Consider the following 21,301-nt stretch of genomic DNA (forward strand, 5'->3'; position numbering starts at 1 on the left):
GACAGATAGAGAGGCAGAGACATAGGCAGAGAGAGAAGCAATCTCCATGCAGGGAGCCTGATGAAGGCTCCATCCTAGGATTCCGGGATCATACCCTGAGCCAAAGGCAAATGCTCAACCCCTGAGCCACCCAGGCATCCCAATCAGAGATCCATTAAAGTGGGCCAGAATTATCTAAAGTGGACCAGTAGTACTGAGCTGCAGAACTGTGTTCTAGAGGATAATCCTTTGAGCTCATGAAGATTTTTGTGGTGGTATGATGGTGGAATGTGTTGAGGTGTATATTGGGGTATGTATGCAGGGAGCAGGAAGTATAATTGCTTTGTATATATACTTTAACTTTTCTAGTTTTTAGCCCCTTATCTCATCCCTTCCTCCTATGACACTTGATGCCTTCAAGTCCCAAGCCTTTCCTAGAATCTGTGGGTTTGTTCTCCATATTCCTGATAGCAGACACTTAAGTTGTGTCCACCCCCATCTCTACTTTATATGAGTTATAGTCCTTTGTCAGCTTTGTACCTTCACAAATTTTATATATATACATGATTTTTTCCCTCATTGGTAGGGATTCTCAGTTTCAAAATGGAGGTTGCAAGAACAGCCTGTTTATAAAACAAGGACAAGGAATACATTCATGTTTTGTAATTTGTATGTATTGCTTTTGACACTTTGGCATGATTATTGTAGTGATAAATGGTAGAGGACGTGTAACTGCCACATTACGTTAGAATACATTTTAAAGGTATTAGGAAAAATACTAACTGTTAACCTTATATTATTTTAGAGCCATGAGTGGAAAACTAACTGTTCAAGAAGAACAGATTGTAGAATTGATTGAAAAAATTGGTGCCGTTGAGGAGGAGCTAAGTAGGGTAAGCATTTTAAGATTTTTTATTTTTATTTTTTAATTTTTTAAAGGTTTTATTATTTTTAAGTAAGCTTTACACCCAACATGGGGCTTAAGTTTACAAAATCGAGATCAAGAGTTGCATGCTCCACTGATTAAGCCAGCCAGGTGCCCCTAAAGATTTTTTATTATTATTATTATTATTATTAGTTTTTAATTTATTTATGATAGTCACAGAGAGAGAGAGAGAGAGGCAGAGACACAGGCAGAGAGAGAAGCAGGCTCCATGCACCGGGAGCCCGACGTGGGATTCAATCCCGGGACTCCAGGATCGCGCCCTGGGCCAGAGGCAGGCACCAAACCGCTGCACCACCCAGGGATCCCAAGATTTTTTATTTTTAAGTAATGTCTATATCCAGTGTGGCACTTGAACTTAACATCCCCAAAACCCTAAGATCGAGACTCTTATGCTCTACTGACTGAGCCAGCCAGGTACCACCACCACTCCACCCCCCCCCCCCCCTTTTTAACGTTCTTTTAATTTGTACTAAATCTTTGAAATCCTATGTGTGCTTCATCTGTATATCTCAGTTCAGATAAGCCACTTTTTTTTTTTAATAGGCTTCCTGCCCAACATGGGGCTCGAACTCACAACCCTGAGATCAAGAGTCACATGCTCTACCAACTGAGCCTGCCAGGCATCCCCCAATATTTTTTCTTTAAGATTTTTTTTTTCTTGCTGACTCTTATACTAAAATTAAGTTGTATCATAATTTTACTGTAGTCAATGATGAAGAAACTGTCTATTTTGACATTTATATTAAGGCAACATTATAAGAAATTAACTGAATTGTGCCGTTTTGTTGTTAAAGCTAAATAATGGATGCTGAGACATTTTCATTACTGTATTTATCAGATGAGAGAATGTAGATGTTAGGAGAAACTAGATGTTGAATAACTAAGGTGGAGAGATGTGACCTTTCTGTGCCACCCTCACAGTGTCAATGTTGAAAGGAACCTGAAGAACTAATACCACCACAGTATACCTGTTATTTAATTTCAAAGTTTTTTTTTTTTTAATTTTTTTTATTTTATTTTACTTATTAATGATAGGCACACAGTGAGAGAGAGACAGAGGCAGAGACACAGGCAGAGGGAGAAGCAGGCTCCATGCACCGGGAGCCCGATGTGGGATTTGATCCCGGGTCTCCAGGATCGCGCCCTGGGCCAAAGGCAGGCGCTAAACTGCTGTGCCACCCAGGGATCCTAATTTCAAAGTTTTTAATGAATTTACAGGAAGAGACCAGATACCATATAAAATGTGCTAATCTCCATGGTAACTTGTTAGAACTTCTGTGGGGAAATAATTTGTTTAATTCTTCTGTTATATCATGAACTAGCCAGATGTTTCACCAAGCAGTTCAGCATTTTGTAATTCTTAAAAAAAAAATGTTAAATATGTTATATTTAGGTTACAGAGTTGTTTATGGACAGTAAAAATGAACTTGACCAGTGTAAATCTGACCTGCAAAATAAGACACAGGAACTTAAAACCACTCAAAAACATTTACAAGAAACTAAATTACAGCTTGTTGAAGAAGAGTATATTACATCAGCTTTGGAAATTACTGAAGAGAAACTTCATGATGCTGCCAGCAGGGTTTGTCTTTTATTTTGATTTGTACTTGCATTAAAAAATTATAAATTGGTAAAAGTAAGTTTCTTTGCTTAAGCATTAATTGTGAGATTCTATTTATTCACACCAAATGTTATTTCTGTCAGTTTAAGGAACATTACTTTACTATTTCATCTGAATTTTCCTTGCTAGAGTTTTCGACTTAAGAAAAAACCATTCCTGAAATTTTGTAAATAGAAGATGATTTTAATGTACTTTGGGGACATTTAAAATAAGGATACAATACTTTCCCCTTTGGTCACGATTGTAACTAATCAGTCATAAAGAATTGAGTGCCTTCTAATGATGGGAGACGTTGAAAGAATTGTTTATTAGGTCCATGTTAGAGGAAACAGTAACACATAATAGAAAAAGTTGTGAGGAAGCATAATTACTCTATTAGGTTGGCAAAAATCCCTTTTCCTTATCTAGATTGTTAGATGAGGGGAAATTACTGGGCAACCAGATAAATTAGCATGAATTGAAAATGTGTTCTGACACAATGTCTAAAACTTACTAGTGTTCATCAGGAGAAATCCTTAGGTAGCACAGATATTTTCATTAGACTGCTTTTGTCATAATCTATTTTATCAATATATATTTTTTTAAATCATACATAGTTGCTTACCACAGTTGAAGAAACTACAAAAGATGTGTCTGGTCTCCATTCCAAACTGGATCGTAAGAAGGCAATTGATCGGCACAATGCAGAAGCTCAGGATATTTTTGGCAAAAACCTAAATAGTCTCTTTAGTAATATGGAAGAATTAATTAAGGATAGCAGCTCAAAACAGAAGGCCATGCTAGAGGTTCACAAGACTTTGTTTGGTAAGTTCAAGTATCTCTAATTATTCTAGTCTTTGTCTTATTAGTGTAAGACTAATTTTGATGATTTAATATCTTAACTCATGAACCATGTCACTAGTCCCTTCTGCACACAACTCTGTTCAGACTAGGGATCAATGCTTTTACAGCCTTTGAATTAAAACAAATCTTAGTTGGATTGAGGGTGTTTTGTTTTTTCTGTTTTCTATAAAGTAAGCTTTAACCATACCCATTGTTGGTATCTTCATTTCGGGGAAAAAACTCTTAAGTGTTAGTTTTTTTTTTTTTAAAAAGATTTTATTTATTTATTCATAGAGACAGAGAGAGAGAGAGAGAGAGAGAGGCAGAGACACAGGCAGAGGAAGAAGCCGGCATCATACAGAGAGCCTGACGGACTCGATCCAGGGTCTCCAGGATCACGCCCTGGGCTGCAGGCGGCACTAAACCTCTGTGCCACCGGGGCTGCCCAAGTGTTAGTTTTTTAATATGAAAGTGTTATCTTCATTATAGAAAATTTGTAAGATACAGAAATGTAAAAATTTGTAAAAATCACCTAGAGTCTAGCTGCTCTAAGCCAACCACTCTAAGTTTCATTTATTGAGTTTATAACCTCTTTTACCTACCATAATACCGTGATTACCTGTAGCTAGGGATCAGAATAAATAATTCTTGTTTAAAAAAATAAATAAATAATTCTTGCTTACCATGAACTATAGTGATGGGTCTGATACACTGACAAATAATGTCAGGTGCTTGCAGGAGACTCTAGAACATGTATAATTTCCATTTGAAATACTTCTTTTTTTTTTTTTTTAAAGATTTTATTTATTTATTCATAGAGACACAGAGAGAGAATGAGAGGCAGAGACACAGGCAGAGGGAGAAGCAGGCTCCATGCAGAGAGGCTGACGTGGGACTCGATGCAGGGTCTCCAGGATCACGCCCCGGGCTGCAGGCGGCACTAAACCGCTGCGCCACCGGGGCTGTCCCATTTGAAATATTTCTTAGCGGCAGCCCCAGTGGTGCAGCGGATTGGTGCCACCTGCAGCCCAGGGTGTGATCCTGGAGCCCCAGGATCGAGTCCCAAGTCGGGCTCCCTGCATGGAGCCTGCTTCTCCCTCTGCCTCTCTGCCGCTCTCTCTCTGTGTCTCTCATGAATAAATAAATAAGATCTTTAAATATTAAAAAGAAAATGTATATATATATATATTTTCTTAGCTTATGTAATGAGCCAATTATTTTAAGTTTATTTTTTATTAAAATTTCCACAGGATATAATTTCCTCAATCTCTTTAAAGTACTTCTAACTATATTAATATATTTATGTCAAAGTTTATATCTTTTTTTTTTTCTTTTTGGTATAGGTAACCTGCTGTCTTCCAGTGTCTCTGCATTAGACACAATTACTACAACAGCACTTGGATCTCTCACATCTGTTCCAGAAAATGTGTCTATACGTGTTTCTCAGATTTCTGATATGATATTAAAAGAACAATCATTTGCAGCAGAATGTAAAATTATACTTCAGACACTGATTGTTAGTAAATCTCTTAAAGTATTTTTGAAGTGTTACTTTGCTAAGTCTTCAAAAATAGTATTAACTGCTCTTCTTTCATCTTAAGCTTTACAGACATGGTGATAAACATTTTAGGAGTATATAAACATTATATTTGTTTATATACTTTTTTTTTAGGTAGTATAAAAAGGTTTTTTTTTAAAGGTTTTATTTATTATTCATAAAAGACAGAGTCAGAGACACAGGCAAAGGTAGAAGCAGGTTTGCTACTGGGAGCCTGATGCAGGACTCAATCCCAGGACCCTGGGGATCACAACCTGAGCCAAAGGCAGGCACTCAACCACTGAGCCAGGTGCCCCTAGATTTATATTTTTAAACAAATCTCTCCACTGTTTTTTTCCTCCCAGAAAGATTAATTTCCAAATGCATATAACCAACCTTTGCAACTTTTTTCACTTGTATCTTGTAACATTAAGAGCAGGAGTTACAAAGCCTAATAACTTGAAAGGGCAGGTTTAGCGCCAGATAAATTCAGGGAACCCATGAGTTGTTAGTTGGCTCGGAAGTTGGTAAATCATCCTTTCCTCAAAGGGTTCTGGAATGATTATGCTGATGTTACAGCTGACCCAATCAGAGGGGGTAGTAGATGGTTAATTTTTAAAACTATAGTAATATAGAAAATTTCAAGAAAAGAATTGCGAGAATTCTTATGGAGTCAGAGCTGTGGTCTTAACTGTAAGGCTCTTTTTCATAGTTCTATAGAAGACACTCCTCTCATTACTCCTTCATAACTGATTTGAATAATTATTTTGTAGTTTTAAGATTTGCCTAGAAAGTTCTTGGCCACATCACTTACTTGGTTTTCTTCTTTGTGTCAGCTCTCTGCCTCCCCTTTTGAGTCAAACAATATTTGTTGAACACTTTCCAAGTAAATAACTACAAATGTTCATTGACACCATCTGGATTCAGTGCTTATATGACACTGATAGATTTCTTCAGTCACCCAAGTTTGACAAAGTTAATAGATGCTCAGTTGGTACTAATTTTTAGGAAATTGATTCATGCACTAAATGCAAGACTATATTTATTGATGTCTTCCTACCAAGTTCTTTACCACCTTGTAAACTCTGCTGGAGTCAAAACAGATGACTACTGTTCCCATAGAATGAGTTTAAATAATGATAGCTTTTCTTTCCAAAAGAAAATAGCCTTTTTATTTCACTGTTCACTAATTGAGTAGTTCCTCACCTTGCCTATTAGAGTTCCTCACCTTGCCTGAGTGAAGGGAATTTAGGTCAGAGTTTTTTCTCTTCTTGTAAAAATTACCAATCTAAGAAAAAAAAATTCTAATCTGTATTTTCAACTTCATATATACCTTGACAGAAGAACCATGACAAGTTCTTCAGATACCATGGGCTAGAAGTCACCAGGTCTTCAAAGTTAAATACCTCCAGCTCAAAGCCTACCTTTGAAGGCTATTTGGTCTCAGCCTTTTTGACTAGTAACCCAAACTTGTTTGACATTTATTTTGTTAAATTATACTTGTACAGCTTCTTTAAAAATTCTCTTTATTTGCAATGCTGAAATCTTATCAAATGATTTTCCCCTCTTCTGAATTCCTTTGACTTCTGTTGCATTAGATTGTTCATCTATCGTATGCTACATGACCATTTTCTTAATTACTATAGGTGGGATTAAGTAATTTATGATGAATATAAACCCTAGAAACAAAAAGGCTCTATAGGCTATCAAGATTAGAGAATGGAAACAGAATTTCACTATGCACGTGTTAACAAAGTATTTGAGATACTATCATGTAAACAGCTAGGTTTATGGAAATGAAAATATTCTTTTTAACTAGGATGTACTTAAGACTGATCTTCTAACTTCACTGGAAACGGTTTTATCCCCCACTGTGGTGTCTATACTGAAAATCAACAGTCAACTAAAGCATATTTTCAAGACTTCATTGACAGTGGCTAGTAAGGTAACAAATGTTATGTTCTTAATTTCTCAAAATGAAATAGTTGTTTAAGAAAGAAATTCTGTCTGTGGCCACACCCTTATACATGCAAAAGTCATGGGCTGTGAGTTGGAATTTGGAGGAGGGAGGAGATAGCATGCTTGCTGCCATTGATGTGATCGACAGAATCATGGCTAAGAAAAAAGAATGATCTTTAAGATAAATGTTTGTTTACATAGTAGCACCTATAGCATGCTACCATGGGTGGGTGAAGAAGATATGCATATTCATGTATACATGCATTTGCATGCACATCTGCCTAAATGTGCATGAAATATCTCTGAAAGTATTTAAAAATGATAGCAATCATCTCTCAGAGGTGAGCGTGGCATTGGGTTCCATGGGCTGGAGAGGGAAGACTTTTTTTTCCCTCTGGATACTGTTTTCTAGTTTGTATGTGTTCTATTCTGTATGTATTAAAAATAAACTAAATTTTTTAAATTAAACTTTTTCCTTCAAAGATAGAAGATAAGAAAAAGGAAATGGATGGCTTTCTCAGTACACTGTGTAACAATCTACATGAACTACAAGAGAAAACTGTTTCTTCCTTGGCTGAATCACAGAAGCTATGTGAAAACTTAACTGAAGACCTGAAGAGAACAAAAAAAATCCATTCACAGGTATCTCATTTAGGTGATTCGGGGAGTGTAAAAAGGAAGTTTTATGATCTTTAACTTGATAATTCCTGTTATGTAATCTGAATGTTGTTGAACTAATTTAGATAATTTAAAATACCATAGCCACTCTTCCTTATAACAATAATTAATACAAAATAATTAAAAATAGTTTTCTTGACCAGTTAATATTTTAGGATTTGCTACATTTAGAACCCCATATGCTAAAGCAGTATAAGACAAACATGAGGGGGGGGGGGGGGACTTTTGGTTTCAGCTCAGGTCATGATCTCAGAGTCAGGAGATCCCAGACTCCATCCCTGCATGGAGCCCAGTGTGGAGCCTGCTTAAGATTCTCCCCTTCTCCTTCTGCCCTACCCCCACCCCAATTAGTTTGTACTCTCTAGCTCTCTCTCTCTCAAAAAAAAAAAAAATTGTATTAATTTGCTATAATTCAAATGTCTGACATCAAAGAGACAGAAATAGTAAGATATCAGGACATAGTTTATGAAAGAGAATAACTATACATGTAACCCTAGGGAAAAAACATTGTATCAAGCTATACTGTAGATATGGGCTCATTGTAAATGTTATAACTATTTTCTTCCAGTTGCACTCTCTAGCTTCATCTTTCATCTTGATGTGATAAAAGAATGGCCTTGTCTTTATTTGTTTATAAATTTTTATTTATTTATTTTAAGATTTTATTTATTCATTCATGAGAGACACAAAGAAGCAGAGACATAGGCAGAGGGAGAAGCAGGCTCCTTGCAGAGAGCCCAATGTGGGACTCGATCCTAGGACCCTAGGATCATGTCCTGAGCCAAAGGCAGATGCTCAACTCCTGAGCTACCCTTATCTTTTTTTTTTTTTTTTTTTAAGATTTACTTATTTATTCATGACAGACGGAGAGATAGAGATACAGGCAGAGGGAGAAGCAGGCTCCATGCGGGGAGCCCGACACGGGACTCAATCCGGGGTCTCCAGGATCACAGCCCGGGCTGAAGGTGGCAGGCACTAAACCGCTGGGCCTCCGGGGCTGCCCTTTTTTTTTTTTTTTTTTTTAAGATTTTTAAAATTTATTTTAGAGAGAGAGCGCGTGAGCTGGGAGAGGGACAGAGGGGAAGTGAGAGGCAGAAAATCTCAAGCAGACTCTGAGTGCAGAGCCTGACATGGGGTTTAAACTCATAACCCTGAGATCATGACCAGAGCCAGAATCAGGAGTTGGACACTTAACTGAGCCACTGAGGCACCACAGTTAATACAATTCATAATTTTTATTGATTGATTGTAAATGTAATTCATGACTTTCCTTCCTCTTCCATGTAAGCTTTTTCTCTGTGCATGAGGTTTTAAACTAAAACCAAACCTCCAAACCAGGGAAATCGTAATCTGTAAAGATCAGATGTATAGAAAAGAACTGGTATTCCTAAGGCCTGAGTAATGAATGTGCACAGTTTTATTAAATGAGGCTAAGTCCTACATGACAAAACTCTTTGGTCAATAAAACAATTGACATAATTTAGTGAGTAATAAAACTTTCTTTTTCTTTGGAAGTAAGGAGAGGGGAATTCATATCCATGTCACCTAAAAGGAGAAAGGAAACACATCCCAAGATTTTTAGGCAAGAGTTAAAGCAACTTTGAATTAAGAGTATTTGTTTCCCTAACATAATCCATGACAATAAATGCCAAAGGCAGTAAGTGGGTCTTGAACTTCAGTATACATAAACCTCACCTAGATTCCTGGGCCCTACTCCTGGCTGACACGGTCCCTGAACCACACTGAAAAACACTGGTATAGGCAATCTCAGGAAGATAAGAAAAATGCCTCCCAGAGGCCTTAAAAAGAGTATATCATAGTTCCCTTTCCACTTCAATCCTATTCTAGTTTTCCCTTCAGAGATATTGAAGAAAAACAGAAATCCTTCAGTCTAGACACTAGGACATGTTATCCTTTTAAAAATTATTTACACTGCTTTCCTCTGTGGGTGAGAAGTAGAATTAAAGACCTCATGTCAAGAATTTATATAATTCTCAACTATGGGAAAATATTTCATGTCAATATAGAAGAAAAATTCAGGTGTGATCATTTCAACTTCTTCCTCTCCCACACCTTTCTTACAGGAACTTTGCCAGTTAATCGATCTTTGGGCAGAACGATTCTGTGCCTTGGAGGAAAAGTGTGACAATATCCAGAAACCACTTAGTAGCATCCAAGAAAATGCACAACAGTAAGCAGTTTTTAATTCTCTTTAATTTTCTCTGCCTGAAATTATTTCAGAATCTAAGGCTTCAAACAGTACAAATACTATCAACCTAATTTCTCATTTAACATTTTATTATGTTTACTTTCCCATTCTCATTCCCTTTCTCACTTCCCTGCCCCCTCTAATATTTTGTATATAGATATCTTTTCTGAACTAGCTATGCATAGGTTGCAGCCGTAATGCTCACTTTTCTCTAAATACTTCAGTTTGTATTTCCTAAAAATAAGGATACTATCTTATATTACCATAATACAATTATTTTAAATTAGAAAATTAATATTGGTAACTCCTATTATCTAGTATTACAGACCTAATTCAAGTTTTGCCAGTTGTCTCACTGATACTCTTTATGGGAAAAGAAAAAGATTTTTTTCCTGTTCTAGGATTTAATCTAGGATCACACGCTACATTTGATTGTCATCTCTTGAGTCTTTAATTTGCAGTAGTTTCTTAGTGTTTGTCTTTTATGACCTTTCCTTTTTCAACAGTGTAGAATATTTAGTACAGGGTCCCTTCAGTTTGAGTTGGCCTTCATGATTAATTTTGTAGTTGTCAAGAACACCACGATTGGAATTTCTCTGTAGCTCTTTCTTTTTTTTAAAGATTGATTGATTGATTGATTGATTTAAATGTTTTATTTATTTATTCATGAGAGAGACAGAGAGTGAGAGAGGCAGAGACACAGGCAGACGGATTAGAAGCAGGCTCCATGCAGGAAGCCCAATGCGAGACTCGATCCTGGAAGTACAGGATCATGCCCTGAGCCAAAGGCAGATGCTCAGCTGCTGAGCCACCCAGACATCCCTTCTGTAGCTCCTTTCAAGATACTTTTTTTTTTACTTTTAGTTTTTGAAGTTTTGATTATATTGTGTCATCTTATACATTTCCCTAAAGGAAATCCTGTTTGGATTTGCTCAGCTTCTTGAATCTGTACGCTATGCCTGTCACCAATTGTAGAAATTTTCATCCATCATGTGAACATTATTTCAGTTATTGGATTTTTCAGCTTTATAATTTTCATTTCCTTCTTTTTTTTAATCTCTTCTGTTTCTTTGCTATGGTTTTATTTTTTCCAAAAGTGTTTGAATTGCTCATTGAAACATTTTATATGGCTGCTTTAAAATCCGTGACAGGTTATTCCAATAACCTGAATTATCTCAGTGTTAGCCCCTGTTGTCTTTTCTCATTCAAGTTGTGATTTTCCAGAATGGTTTTGATTGTATCTTGAACATTTTGATTATTGTGTTAGGAGATTCAGAATCCTATTTAAGTGTTCTTTTTTAGCAGGCATTCACTTTTGTTTAGTTTTAATGTGAAGGCCTTGGTCCAGTTTTGCCAGCTTTGGTTCCAAAGACCGTTTTATTTGCAGAGCCCTTGAATTCTGATATGCTTCATTTGGTGCTACCCATATGAGAAAAATTTGTATTCTGCTCTTGATAGATGAAATCTTCTGTACAGGTCAATTAGGTCTAATTGGTTGATAGTGTTATTTGGGTCATTTGTATGCTTACTGAGTTTCTGCTTATTCTATCAATAACTATCAATAACTAAGAGGAGTGTTGAAATCTCCAATTATAATTTTAGATTTCTCTCTTTCTCATCAGTTTTATCAATTTTGCTGCATATATGTGATGCTCTGTTATTAGATGCATACATATTAGATGCATTCACATTTGATATGACCACTTTATCATCATGTAATGTCCCGTTTTATCCCTGGTAATCTTCCTGTGTCCTGAAGTCTCCTTTGTCTGAAACTAATATAAGTACTTAGCTTTCCTTTGATTGCTATTTGCATATAATGTATTTCCATCCCTTTACTTTTGGCCAAGTCTATATTTAAAGTAGATTTCTTACAGGTAACAAGTAATTGGGTCTTGCTTTTTCATCACATTTAACAGTGTATAAATTTTAACTGGTGTGTTTAGACCATTCTCATGTAAAGTATTGGTATAGTTGGATTAAATTGTACCATTTTGCTGTTTTCTCTCTGTTGCATCTTTTTTTTTTTTTTTAATTTTTATTTATTTATGATAGTCACAGAGAGAGAGAGAGAGAGGCAGAGACTCAGGCAGAGGGAGAAGCAGGCTCCATGCACCGGGAGCCCAATGTGGGATTCGATCCCGGGTCTCCAGGATCGCACCCTGGGCCAAAGGCAGGCGCCAAACCGCTGCGCCACCCAGGGATCCCTCTGTTGCATCTTTTGTGCTTTGTTTCCTTTTATCACGTTCTTAATTTTAGTTGAATGTTTTTCTGTGTTCGTTTTATCTCTTCCATAGATTTCTCATTTATACTTTTTGTTCTTCCTTTTTTTTTTTTTTTTTTTAAAGAGAGAGAGTTTGGGGGTGGAGGGGTGCAGTGGGCAGAAGGAGAGGCAGAGAGAAAATCCTAAGCAGGCCCTGAGATCATCACCTGAGCTGAAATCAAGAGTTAGACACTTAACTGACTGAGCCACTGAGGTGTCCCTTATCATTTACACTTTTTTTTTTTTTAGGTTTTATTTATTTATTCATGACAGAGAGAGAGAGGCAGAGACCCAGGCAGAGGGAGAAGCAGGCTCCATGCAGGGAGCCTGATGCGGGACTCCATCCCAGGTCTCCAGGATCACACACCAAGCTGAAGGTGGCGCTAAACCGCTGAGCCACCGGGGCTGCCCCGTTTATACTTTTTTTTTTTTTTTTTGACTTCTTTTTTTTTTTTTTTTTTTTTTAATTTATGATAGTCACACAGAGAGAGAGAGAGAGAGAGGCAGAGACACAGGCAGAGGGAGAAGCAGGCTCCATGCCGGGAGCCTGACGTGGGATTCGATCCTGGGTCTCCAGGATCGCGCCCTGGTCCAAAGGCAGGCACTAAACCGCTGCGCCACCCAGGGATCCCCCGTTTATACTTTTAAATTCTCTTTTCAAGTAGCTTTTTCTGGGATTCATGATATGCATATTTAAATAATGTTAATCCATTTTCAAGTAATTTGCTGTTTCATGTGTGTTAAAAGGACCTTATAACAGTATAGTCCCAATTCCTCCTTCCCATCTCTTATGCATTGTTTTCATATATTTTGCTTTTGCATATGCTATAGAAACCCAGGACATTGTACTCTGATTGCTTTATCTATTTTCTTTTTTAATGTGGCTACTAGAATTATTTTTAAGATTTTTATTTATTCATGAGAGGCACAGAGAGGGAGAAGCAGGGTCCATGCAGGCAGCCCGATGTGGGGCTCGATCCTAGAACTCCAGGATCACGCCCTGAGCCAAAGGCAGACAGACGCTCAACTGCTGAGCCACCCAGGCCTCCCTAGAATTTTTTTTTTTTTTTTTGCTACTAGAAACTTTTTATTTTTTATTTTTTTAAATTAATTAATTTGTTTTTTTTATGATAGGCACACAGTGAGAGAGACAGGCAGAGACACAGGCAGAGGAAGAAGCAGGCTCCATGCACCGGGAGCCTGACGTGGGATTCGATCCCGGGTCTCCAGGATCGCACCCTGGGCCAAAGGCAGGTGCTAAACCGCTGGGCCACCCAGGGATCCCTAGAAACTTTTTAATTACTTACATGGCTCATATTATAGTCTATTGAACAATGCTGTTCTAGAATTCTAGCTATCATCTATTTTACTAACTCCTGTCATTGGTTTTCCAATTCTGTTGTTGATCCTATTCGTTATATCATGCCCCATTCTCAACTCTTCTTTCTAGACTTTAAGTCTAGAAAGTGTTTCCCCACTTCTTTGTCCTAGTGTCTAGACTGAAGGATTTCTGTTTTTTTTTCAATATCTCTGAAGGGAAAACGAGAATAGTATTGAAGTGGAAAGGGAACTATGATATACTCTTTTTAAGGCCTCTGGGAGGCATTTTTCCTATCTTCCTGAGATTGCCTATACCAGTGTTTTTCAGTGTGGTCCAGGGACTGTGTCAGCCAGGAGTAGGGCCCAGGAATCTAGGTGAGGTTTATGTATACTGAAGTTCAAGACCCACTTACTGCCTTTGGCATTTATTGTCATGGATTATAGTCACTCGTGAATAAATTTCATCTTCCTACTAGATTATGATTCCTTTTTTTTTTTTTTTTTTTTTAAGATTTTATTTATTTATTCATGAGAGACACAGAGACCTAGGCAGAGAAAGAAGCATGCTTCCTGTGGAGAGCCAGACGCGGAACTCTATCCCAGGACCCTGGGATCATGACCTGAGCCAAAGGCAGATGCTCAACCAATGACCTACCCAGGAGTCCTAGATTGTGATTCCTTGAAGGACTAGATTTGTGTTGATAGTCTCTAAGCTTATCAGTTGAATTTCTTTTCCTTTTTCAATCATTTCTATTTAACCTCTAGTTGAACTTTGGTTTTCAACATACTTCTTCATTTGGTTTTCTCACAGTTGTACCATCTAGTGGTAATAGAGGGTAACTTTCATTCACCAAAATTTAACTCTAAAGTCTTGAGAGGACTTTAGTTTTATATAAGGGTTATATTACAGGGTACTGTGTGTGGTAGGTATATAGTTTGTCACACCCTAATATAATCGTCTTTTAATTATTGGAAAGTTTTATAGTTGACTTTGTTTTATAATATTTATAATTTTTATGATTTATTTAAGGTCACAGGCAAGGCAAACCTGCCTAAGAACAGAAGGATAGACTGATTCTGCACAGTTTAGGGACTAGACTAGAGGCGGTAGGTGATGCCCTTAAAGTAATCTATTCTAGTAGGAGGAATAAAACATATGGACAGATTTTATTTTAGTAACTGTATAGTCATTACTCTTAGAGGTACAAAGTAGAGCATCCTATCTGGAGGAGAGCTGGGAAAGGTTTTATGAGAAAAGAGACATTTCCAAAGGTATTTAATGGCAGATATGATATCAGTCTGCTGTGAAAAGACACTGGCCAAAGCATCCATTCTCAATGTAGAAGATGAATTAAAAACATGGGCCCTGGAGCCTGCCTGGGTTCAAATATGCCATTTTTAAATTGTGTAATCTTGGGCAAGTTATGTATCTTTTGAGTCTAGTTTTCCATTTTAACAGTGTTGTTATCTTTTTCTATAGGAAATCTAAGGATATAATCAGCAAAACAACCTCTTATGGTACACAGTTTTGTGCTGATTGTGATGGCTTATCACAGGAACTCAGACACTTTAACCAAGAGGGTACAAAATTGGTTGAAGAGTCTATGAAACACTGTGATAAACTTAATAGCAACCTTGAAGTAGTATCTCAAGAGACTGAACAGAGATGTGAGGCCCTGAACACAAGCACACTTTCTTTTTCTGAACAATGGGTATCTTGCTTAAATAAAAGGGATGAAGAACTTCAGAACTTATTGGAGGTAATAACTTTGTAATTGGAACCTACTTTGGATAGAATAGTGATAATCAAAAAATTAAATATTCTTAGCTAAGAATTGGTTTCAAAATTGATATTTTAAAATGATGAATGAATTAAATTTTTAACATAATAATTGTATGCTTGTATATGATCTAATTTCACATACATTTCCTAGAGCTTGAAATTATTTAATACTTGTGTCTGATCTGTCCTGTATCTATCCATGGTTTTTTACTTGTTCTTTCAGTTAAGGGCACCCTGTTTTTTGAATATAATTCAAACTTGTTATTGCTTTAAGTATGTAGGGTATTGTCCTGATTGTTCAAAGGATACTTGATAGGTTGTGAGTTTGCTTGATCTTAATACTTGCATAAGCCCTTTGTGGGTTGGTTTTTCTTCCTGTGCTATTAAAGAATTTTACTAATATTCTCAGGAACTAGGTAAAAGCATGTAAGTTAAGAAAAAGAAAAAAAAGAACATAAGTATTTTAAGCCATTTTTACCAAAAGGAACCAGGACTGAGAAGTAGCTGATTTCAAGTTTGAAACAGGAAATATACCAGATAAGCCTAGAGATCTTGTCATACCAGAAAGTAAGGGAGCTATTAAAAAGATTAGTGGAGTTGTATCAAAAAGACATAGAAACCCACTTGATGACACTCCTTTGTTTAAAGATGGTATAACTTGAGTATCAAAAAGAATAATTGCAAAAAAAAAAAAAAAAGAATAATTGCTATAATTAAGATACATTAAATATATTAAGTTTAGAATTTATAAAAATTTCATAGGTCTCTTTTGGGTCATGCTAGGGAAGCAGGGTATTATTCTGAAAACTGGCAAATAAAGGGAAATAGTTGAGCATCCATATGAGTGTGTCTTTGCCGAATGAATTTTATCTTGGTTTAGCAGGATAGTGGATGAGTAAAAGAACCCCAGCTAATGCAAAAGAAGTGACAGAATTTGAAAGTCATCATTTTGCAGTCCTAGTGAGATAACCCCTGTGGACATGACTGTCTACACCACTTGAGAAAAACTGATGGAGAATTTTTTTGTTTGTTAATTTTTTTAAGTTTATTATTATTTTTTAGTAGTTTGTATACCCAAAATGGGGCTTAAGCTCATGACCCCAAGATCAAGAGGCTCAATGTTGACTGAGCCAGCCACTCACCCTTTGATGGAGAACTTTATTTTTTTTTTTATTTTTTAATTTTTTTTAAGTTTTATTTATGATAGTCACAGAGAGAGAAAGAGAGAGAGAGGCAGAGGGAGAAGCAGGCTCCATGCACCGGGAGCCCGACGTGGGATTCGATCCCGGGTCTCCAGGATCGCACCCTGGGCCAAAGGCAGGCGCCAAACCGCTGCGCCACCCAGGGATCCCATGATGGAGAACTTTATAGTTAATAGAGTGATCACATTCAAACTCAATCATCTTTTTTTCTTTCCTTTTTTTTCTACTAGTATTTTATTTTATTTTATTTTATTTTATTTTTTTTTAAGATTTTATTTATTTATTCATGAGAGACACAGAGAGAGAGAGAGAGAGAGAGAGAGAGAGGCAGAGACACAGGCAGAGGGAGAAGCAGGCTCCATGCAGGGAGCCCGACATGGGACTCGATCCCCGGTCTCCAGGATCACACCCTGGGCTGCAGGCGGCACTAAACCGCTGCGCCACCGGGGCTGCCCATATTTTTTATTTTTTTAAGTAAACTTTACTCCCAACGTGGGGCTAGAATTCACAAACCTGAGATCAAGAGCTGCACGCTGTACTGACTGAGCCAGCCAGGTCCCCCAACTGATTAGTCTTAACATGAGAGATATAACCAGACATTAAGTGCTTTTAGCACCACCTATAAAATACTTTTGCCAAACAATTAAACCTGATTTTAGATCAAGCATTTGGATCTATTTACTTTGTAGAAAATAGAGAGTACAGATGAACATATGGAAATATGGTGTAGAGATACAATTGACCAGATCCATAATTTGAGATTCCCAGCAAAGCAAAAACCTGGTTTTTTCAACAGTAAAAATTCTTTTCAAGGAGAAAAGTGTGAGGAAAGATATACTATATCATAAGAGATTTAAGGCCAGAAGGTCTTAAATCTTAGTTTGCCTGGGATAGTCCTTGTTTACATCTATTGTTTGGAGGTAATTGTTGGCTAAGAATGGTGCTTTTCATTCTGAAAAGTATCCCATTTTGGGTGATAAATTATATAGTCATCTAGGTAAGATATATATCAACCAAATCTATGATAAATTCAAACAAATTGTAAAAACATTTGAGATAATTGGTGAAGTTTGCATACTGACTAGACATTTGGTATAAAGAAATCAAAGTTAAATTATTTATTTATTTTTATTTTTAAAAATATTTTATTTATTTATTTATTCATGAGAGAGAGAGAGGCAGAGACATAAGCAGAGGGAGAGGCAGGCTCCATGCAGGGAGCCCAATGTGGGACTCGATCCTGGGTCTCCAGGATCACACCCTGAGCTGAAGCCTGATGCTCAACCACTTAACCCAAAGTTAAATTTTTTAGATGTGAGAGTAGTCTTAAGCTCTTACTCTTAGTGATGTATGCTGAAATAAATGGAATGATACAGCATTTGCTTTAAAATAATTCTAAGGAAAAAAAATTCTATGGGAGGAGGAGTAGTGATTAATCTTGTTTGATCTATACCCCATTGACGTTGAGAATGGATAGTCAATTCAAGGGGATCAATTATACTATTCTATTTTGGCTTGTGTTTTTAAAACTTTACTATGGAAAATTTCAAGAAACAGGGAAATAATATATTGAATAAAACACTGACAACTTTGATTTTAATGATGAAAGCTCATTTGTATCATTTACAGGTTGTAAACCAAGATTGTGAGGCTTCAAGTTCAGAGATTACTGAAAAATTAACTGAACATAAAGCAGCTAATGAGAACCAGCGTAACATTATTTTTGGTCAGATAACTACTGATGAAGAAAAATTAATGGCACAAAGTCTAGAACTTAATGAAACCATAAAAATTGGTTTAACTAAGCTTAATTGCTTTCTACAACAGGATCTGAAACTGGATATCCCAACAGGTACTTTAAAGTCAAAAGAGAACTCTTTAAATTTTTGAAGTTGAAGTCAACCTTCTACTGTGGCAGATTTTCAGAAAAACCAGGTCCTGTCATTTTCTGGTAGGAATTTATCAAGATTAGATGTCATGATATAGGTGATATGTACTTGTAGAAATTTGGGCATTGCCATCAAATAAATTTTACAAACATTTAGGGAACTGGCTTTGTTAAGAGAAGATTTTTATTTATTTATGTTTACTTTTAATAATTTATTATTATTATTTTTAGAGATTTTATTTATTTGAGAGAAAAAGAGCATGAGTCGGAGAGGGGCAGAGGGAGAAGCAGACTCCCTGCTGATCAGGGAACCCAATGTGGGGCTTGATCCCAGAGCTCTGGGATCATGACCTGAGCCAAAGGCAAATGCTTAACCACTTTTAAAAGCTTTAAAAAAAAAAAAAAGTGTGTATACATATATATCAATTATAAAGGAGATGATGCTAAAGAATGTTAGTTTTTTTTTTTTTTTTCCCACAAGAGTCTGGTAATATTTACACTTTTCAATGAAGTAAGGGATATAAATGTTAAGCAAAAAACAAGTGCTTGTGTAAAATATGAGAGCACGATTTCATTATAAAGAAATGTAATTGAGGGGCATCTGGATGTCTCAGTTGGTTAAGCGTCTGTCTTCAGCTCAGGTCATGGTCGCAGGGTCCTGGTATCGAGCCTCATCAGAGTCCCTGCTCAGCAGGGAGTCTGCTTCTCCCTCTCCCTTTGTTCCTCCCCCTGCTTATATGCTTATTCTCTCTCTTTCTTTCTCTCTCTCTCTCAAATAAATATAATCTTTAAAAAAGAAAGAAATGTAAATGGTTAATATTTAGCTGCCACCAAATTTACAGTGAAATGATTTTCCTATCAAAATGATCTCGTTGGGAAAACTAGACTCTTTTCCCAGTAATGCTGCCATTTCTCAGAACACTCTGATTCCTTTTAGAACCTACAATACATCTTTTGTACATCCATAGAGATGGATAATTTCATGTTTGGGGGTAGGTTGAATCTTGAAAATAGCTGAATCTATCTAAGGTCATTTGTCAAGTTAGGAAATAGTAATTGTAAGCAATATATGCCTGACAGGTAACAAGATTGATACCCATGTGTGGCAATGGTTATGTCTTTGGTAGACAGACTCCCTGAGAAGTATATATTCTAGCATAAAAAAAAATCTTGTTTCTGTCCCACCCTTCAATTTTTTACCATTTATTTAATGTCCACTAAAGGTATGACACCACAAAGGAAAAATTACTTATACCCATCAACACTGGTGAGAACCGAACCACGTGAACAGCTTCTGGACCAGTTGAAAAGGAAACAGCCTGAACTGTTAATGATGTTAAAGTGTTCAGAAAATAACAAAGAAGAGATCAGTCAGGTAAAATTTAAAGCATCATTTTAAAACTCACATAAACTCCTATGTCATCGATTTCATTCTATGAAGAACTTCATTCTTTGTCCTTTGATCCTATCCTGCCTCACTAATGGTAGTTGTCTGACCCTTAAGCTTATTTCTTTTAATCTGGCCATTTTTTTATTATTAAGGTAATAATAATAATAATAACAACCAGTATTTATGTTGTACTTATTATGTACAAGAACCTATTCTAAGCATTTTACATATATAATTACTCAGTTAATACTCTCAGTAGCCCTATGGAGTGGATACTAGTACTATCCCCATTTTATAGGTGAGGAAACTAAGAATTACTTTGTCCCAAGTCACAGGATGGAGTTGGAACTAGAACCTAGAAGAGTTCTCCACAATCTGTGCTCTTAACTGTAGTGATTATAGACAAGTTGGGAAGTAGAAAATAACTGTAATCCCATTATTCTGAGATTACTACTTTTAACATTTTACTATAGATACTTCTCTATGAGAAAAGATATTTGGGATTATTTTCATTATTTTTTTTTTAATTAAAAAAATTTTGGGGGGATCCCTGGGTGGCGCAGCGGTTTAGTGCTTGCCTTTGGCCCGGGGCGCGATCCTGGAGACCCGGGATCGAGTCCCACGTTGGGCTCCCGGTGCATGGAGCCTGCTTCTCCCTCTGCCTGTGTCTCTGCCTCTCTCTCTGTGTGTGTGACTATCATAAATAAATAAAAATTAAAAAAAAATTTTTTTTTAATTTAAGTAGTTAACTTTTTAATTTAAGTAATTTTTTAAATTTATTTTTATTTTTTTTTTTTTTAATTTTTTTTTTACTTTAAGTAATCTCTGCACCCAACATAGGGCTCGGACTTATGTCCCCAAGATCAAGAGTCCCATACTCTTCCAACTGAGCCAGTAGCCAACCAGGCACCCCTCCCTCATTATCTTTTAGACTTTTTTTTTTTTTTAAGATTTTATTTATTTATTCATGAGAGACACAGAGAGAGAGAGAGAGAGGCAGAGACACAGGCAGAGGGAGAAGCAGGCTCCATGCAGGGAACCCGATGTGGGACTCGATTCCAATTCCAGGTCTCCAGAATCACGCCCGGGGCTAAAGGCAGTGCTAAACCACTGAGCCACCTGGGCTGCCCTCTTTTAGACTTTCTACTAATTTTATTGAGGTTTAATTTTTATACAGTGGACATTGTATAATTTTCAAAGAAGAAAGCTGCACTTACTTTTGTGAAGATTTCTAAATTCTTGGACTTAATCACACATCTGCCTTCTTATTTTAGGACTTGGATGAAGAAAAGTCTGTTCTAGGACACTCTATTGAAGAACCTGTAAGTCAGGAGTCATCTAAAGATGCTAGTGTGGATTGTTCATCAAGTGGTGGGATTCCGTTTTTCCAGGTATGTGATTATATCCTGTCACATAACCCTTCTACATCTGATGTAAATCAGTCATTGGCTATTCAGTGTGAAGGCATTACTCTGGTAGGTACAACAGCAAGATATTTTGTCATTCCTTTGGGATGGCTTGTTAATTTTTCTGATTTAAATTATTTACACAAATATGATAATTGACCAGGGGTTTTCTTTAGGAAAATTAAATGCAAAGTTTGAGTTAATCTCCATCCTCAGCACTCCTCAGCTATTACACTTAATCTCTTTCTACTTCCTCCATACTCAGAATGGATATTGAGAGCAGTCATTTCTCTCTTCC

General features: G+C 36.6%; 1 protein-coding gene across 2 annotated transcripts in view; it reads left to right on the forward strand.

Annotated features, from left to right (window-relative positions):
- KIF11 (kinesin family member 11) overlaps positions 1–21,301 on the forward strand; it is a 50,974-nt gene that overhangs the window by 26,501 nt on the left and 3,172 nt on the right. For both annotated transcript variants that reach the window (XM_038578198.1, XM_038578199.1), the window contains exons 11-21: positions 785–872; positions 2,319–2,507; positions 3,143–3,350; positions 4,712–4,884; positions 6,725–6,850; positions 7,348–7,506; positions 9,627–9,733; positions 14,815–15,094; positions 17,949–18,171; positions 19,431–19,582; positions 20,872–20,988. In XM_038578198.1, the coding sequence (XP_038434126.1) occupies positions 785–872; positions 2,319–2,507; positions 3,143–3,350; positions 4,712–4,884; positions 6,725–6,850; positions 7,348–7,506; positions 9,627–9,733; positions 14,815–15,094; positions 17,949–18,171; positions 19,431–19,582; positions 20,872–20,988 (1,822 nt within the window). The remainder of the gene's footprint in view (positions 1–784; positions 873–2,318; positions 2,508–3,142; positions 3,351–4,711; positions 4,885–6,724; positions 6,851–7,347; positions 7,507–9,626; positions 9,734–14,814; positions 15,095–17,948; positions 18,172–19,430; positions 19,583–20,871; positions 20,989–21,301) is intronic.

This window comes from Canis lupus, chromosome 28, assembly GCF_011100685.1.
Source record: "Canis lupus familiaris isolate Mischka breed German Shepherd chromosome 28, alternate assembly UU_Cfam_GSD_1.0, whole genome shotgun sequence".
Taxonomy (NCBI): Eukaryota; Metazoa; Chordata; class Mammalia; order Carnivora; family Canidae; genus Canis; species Canis lupus.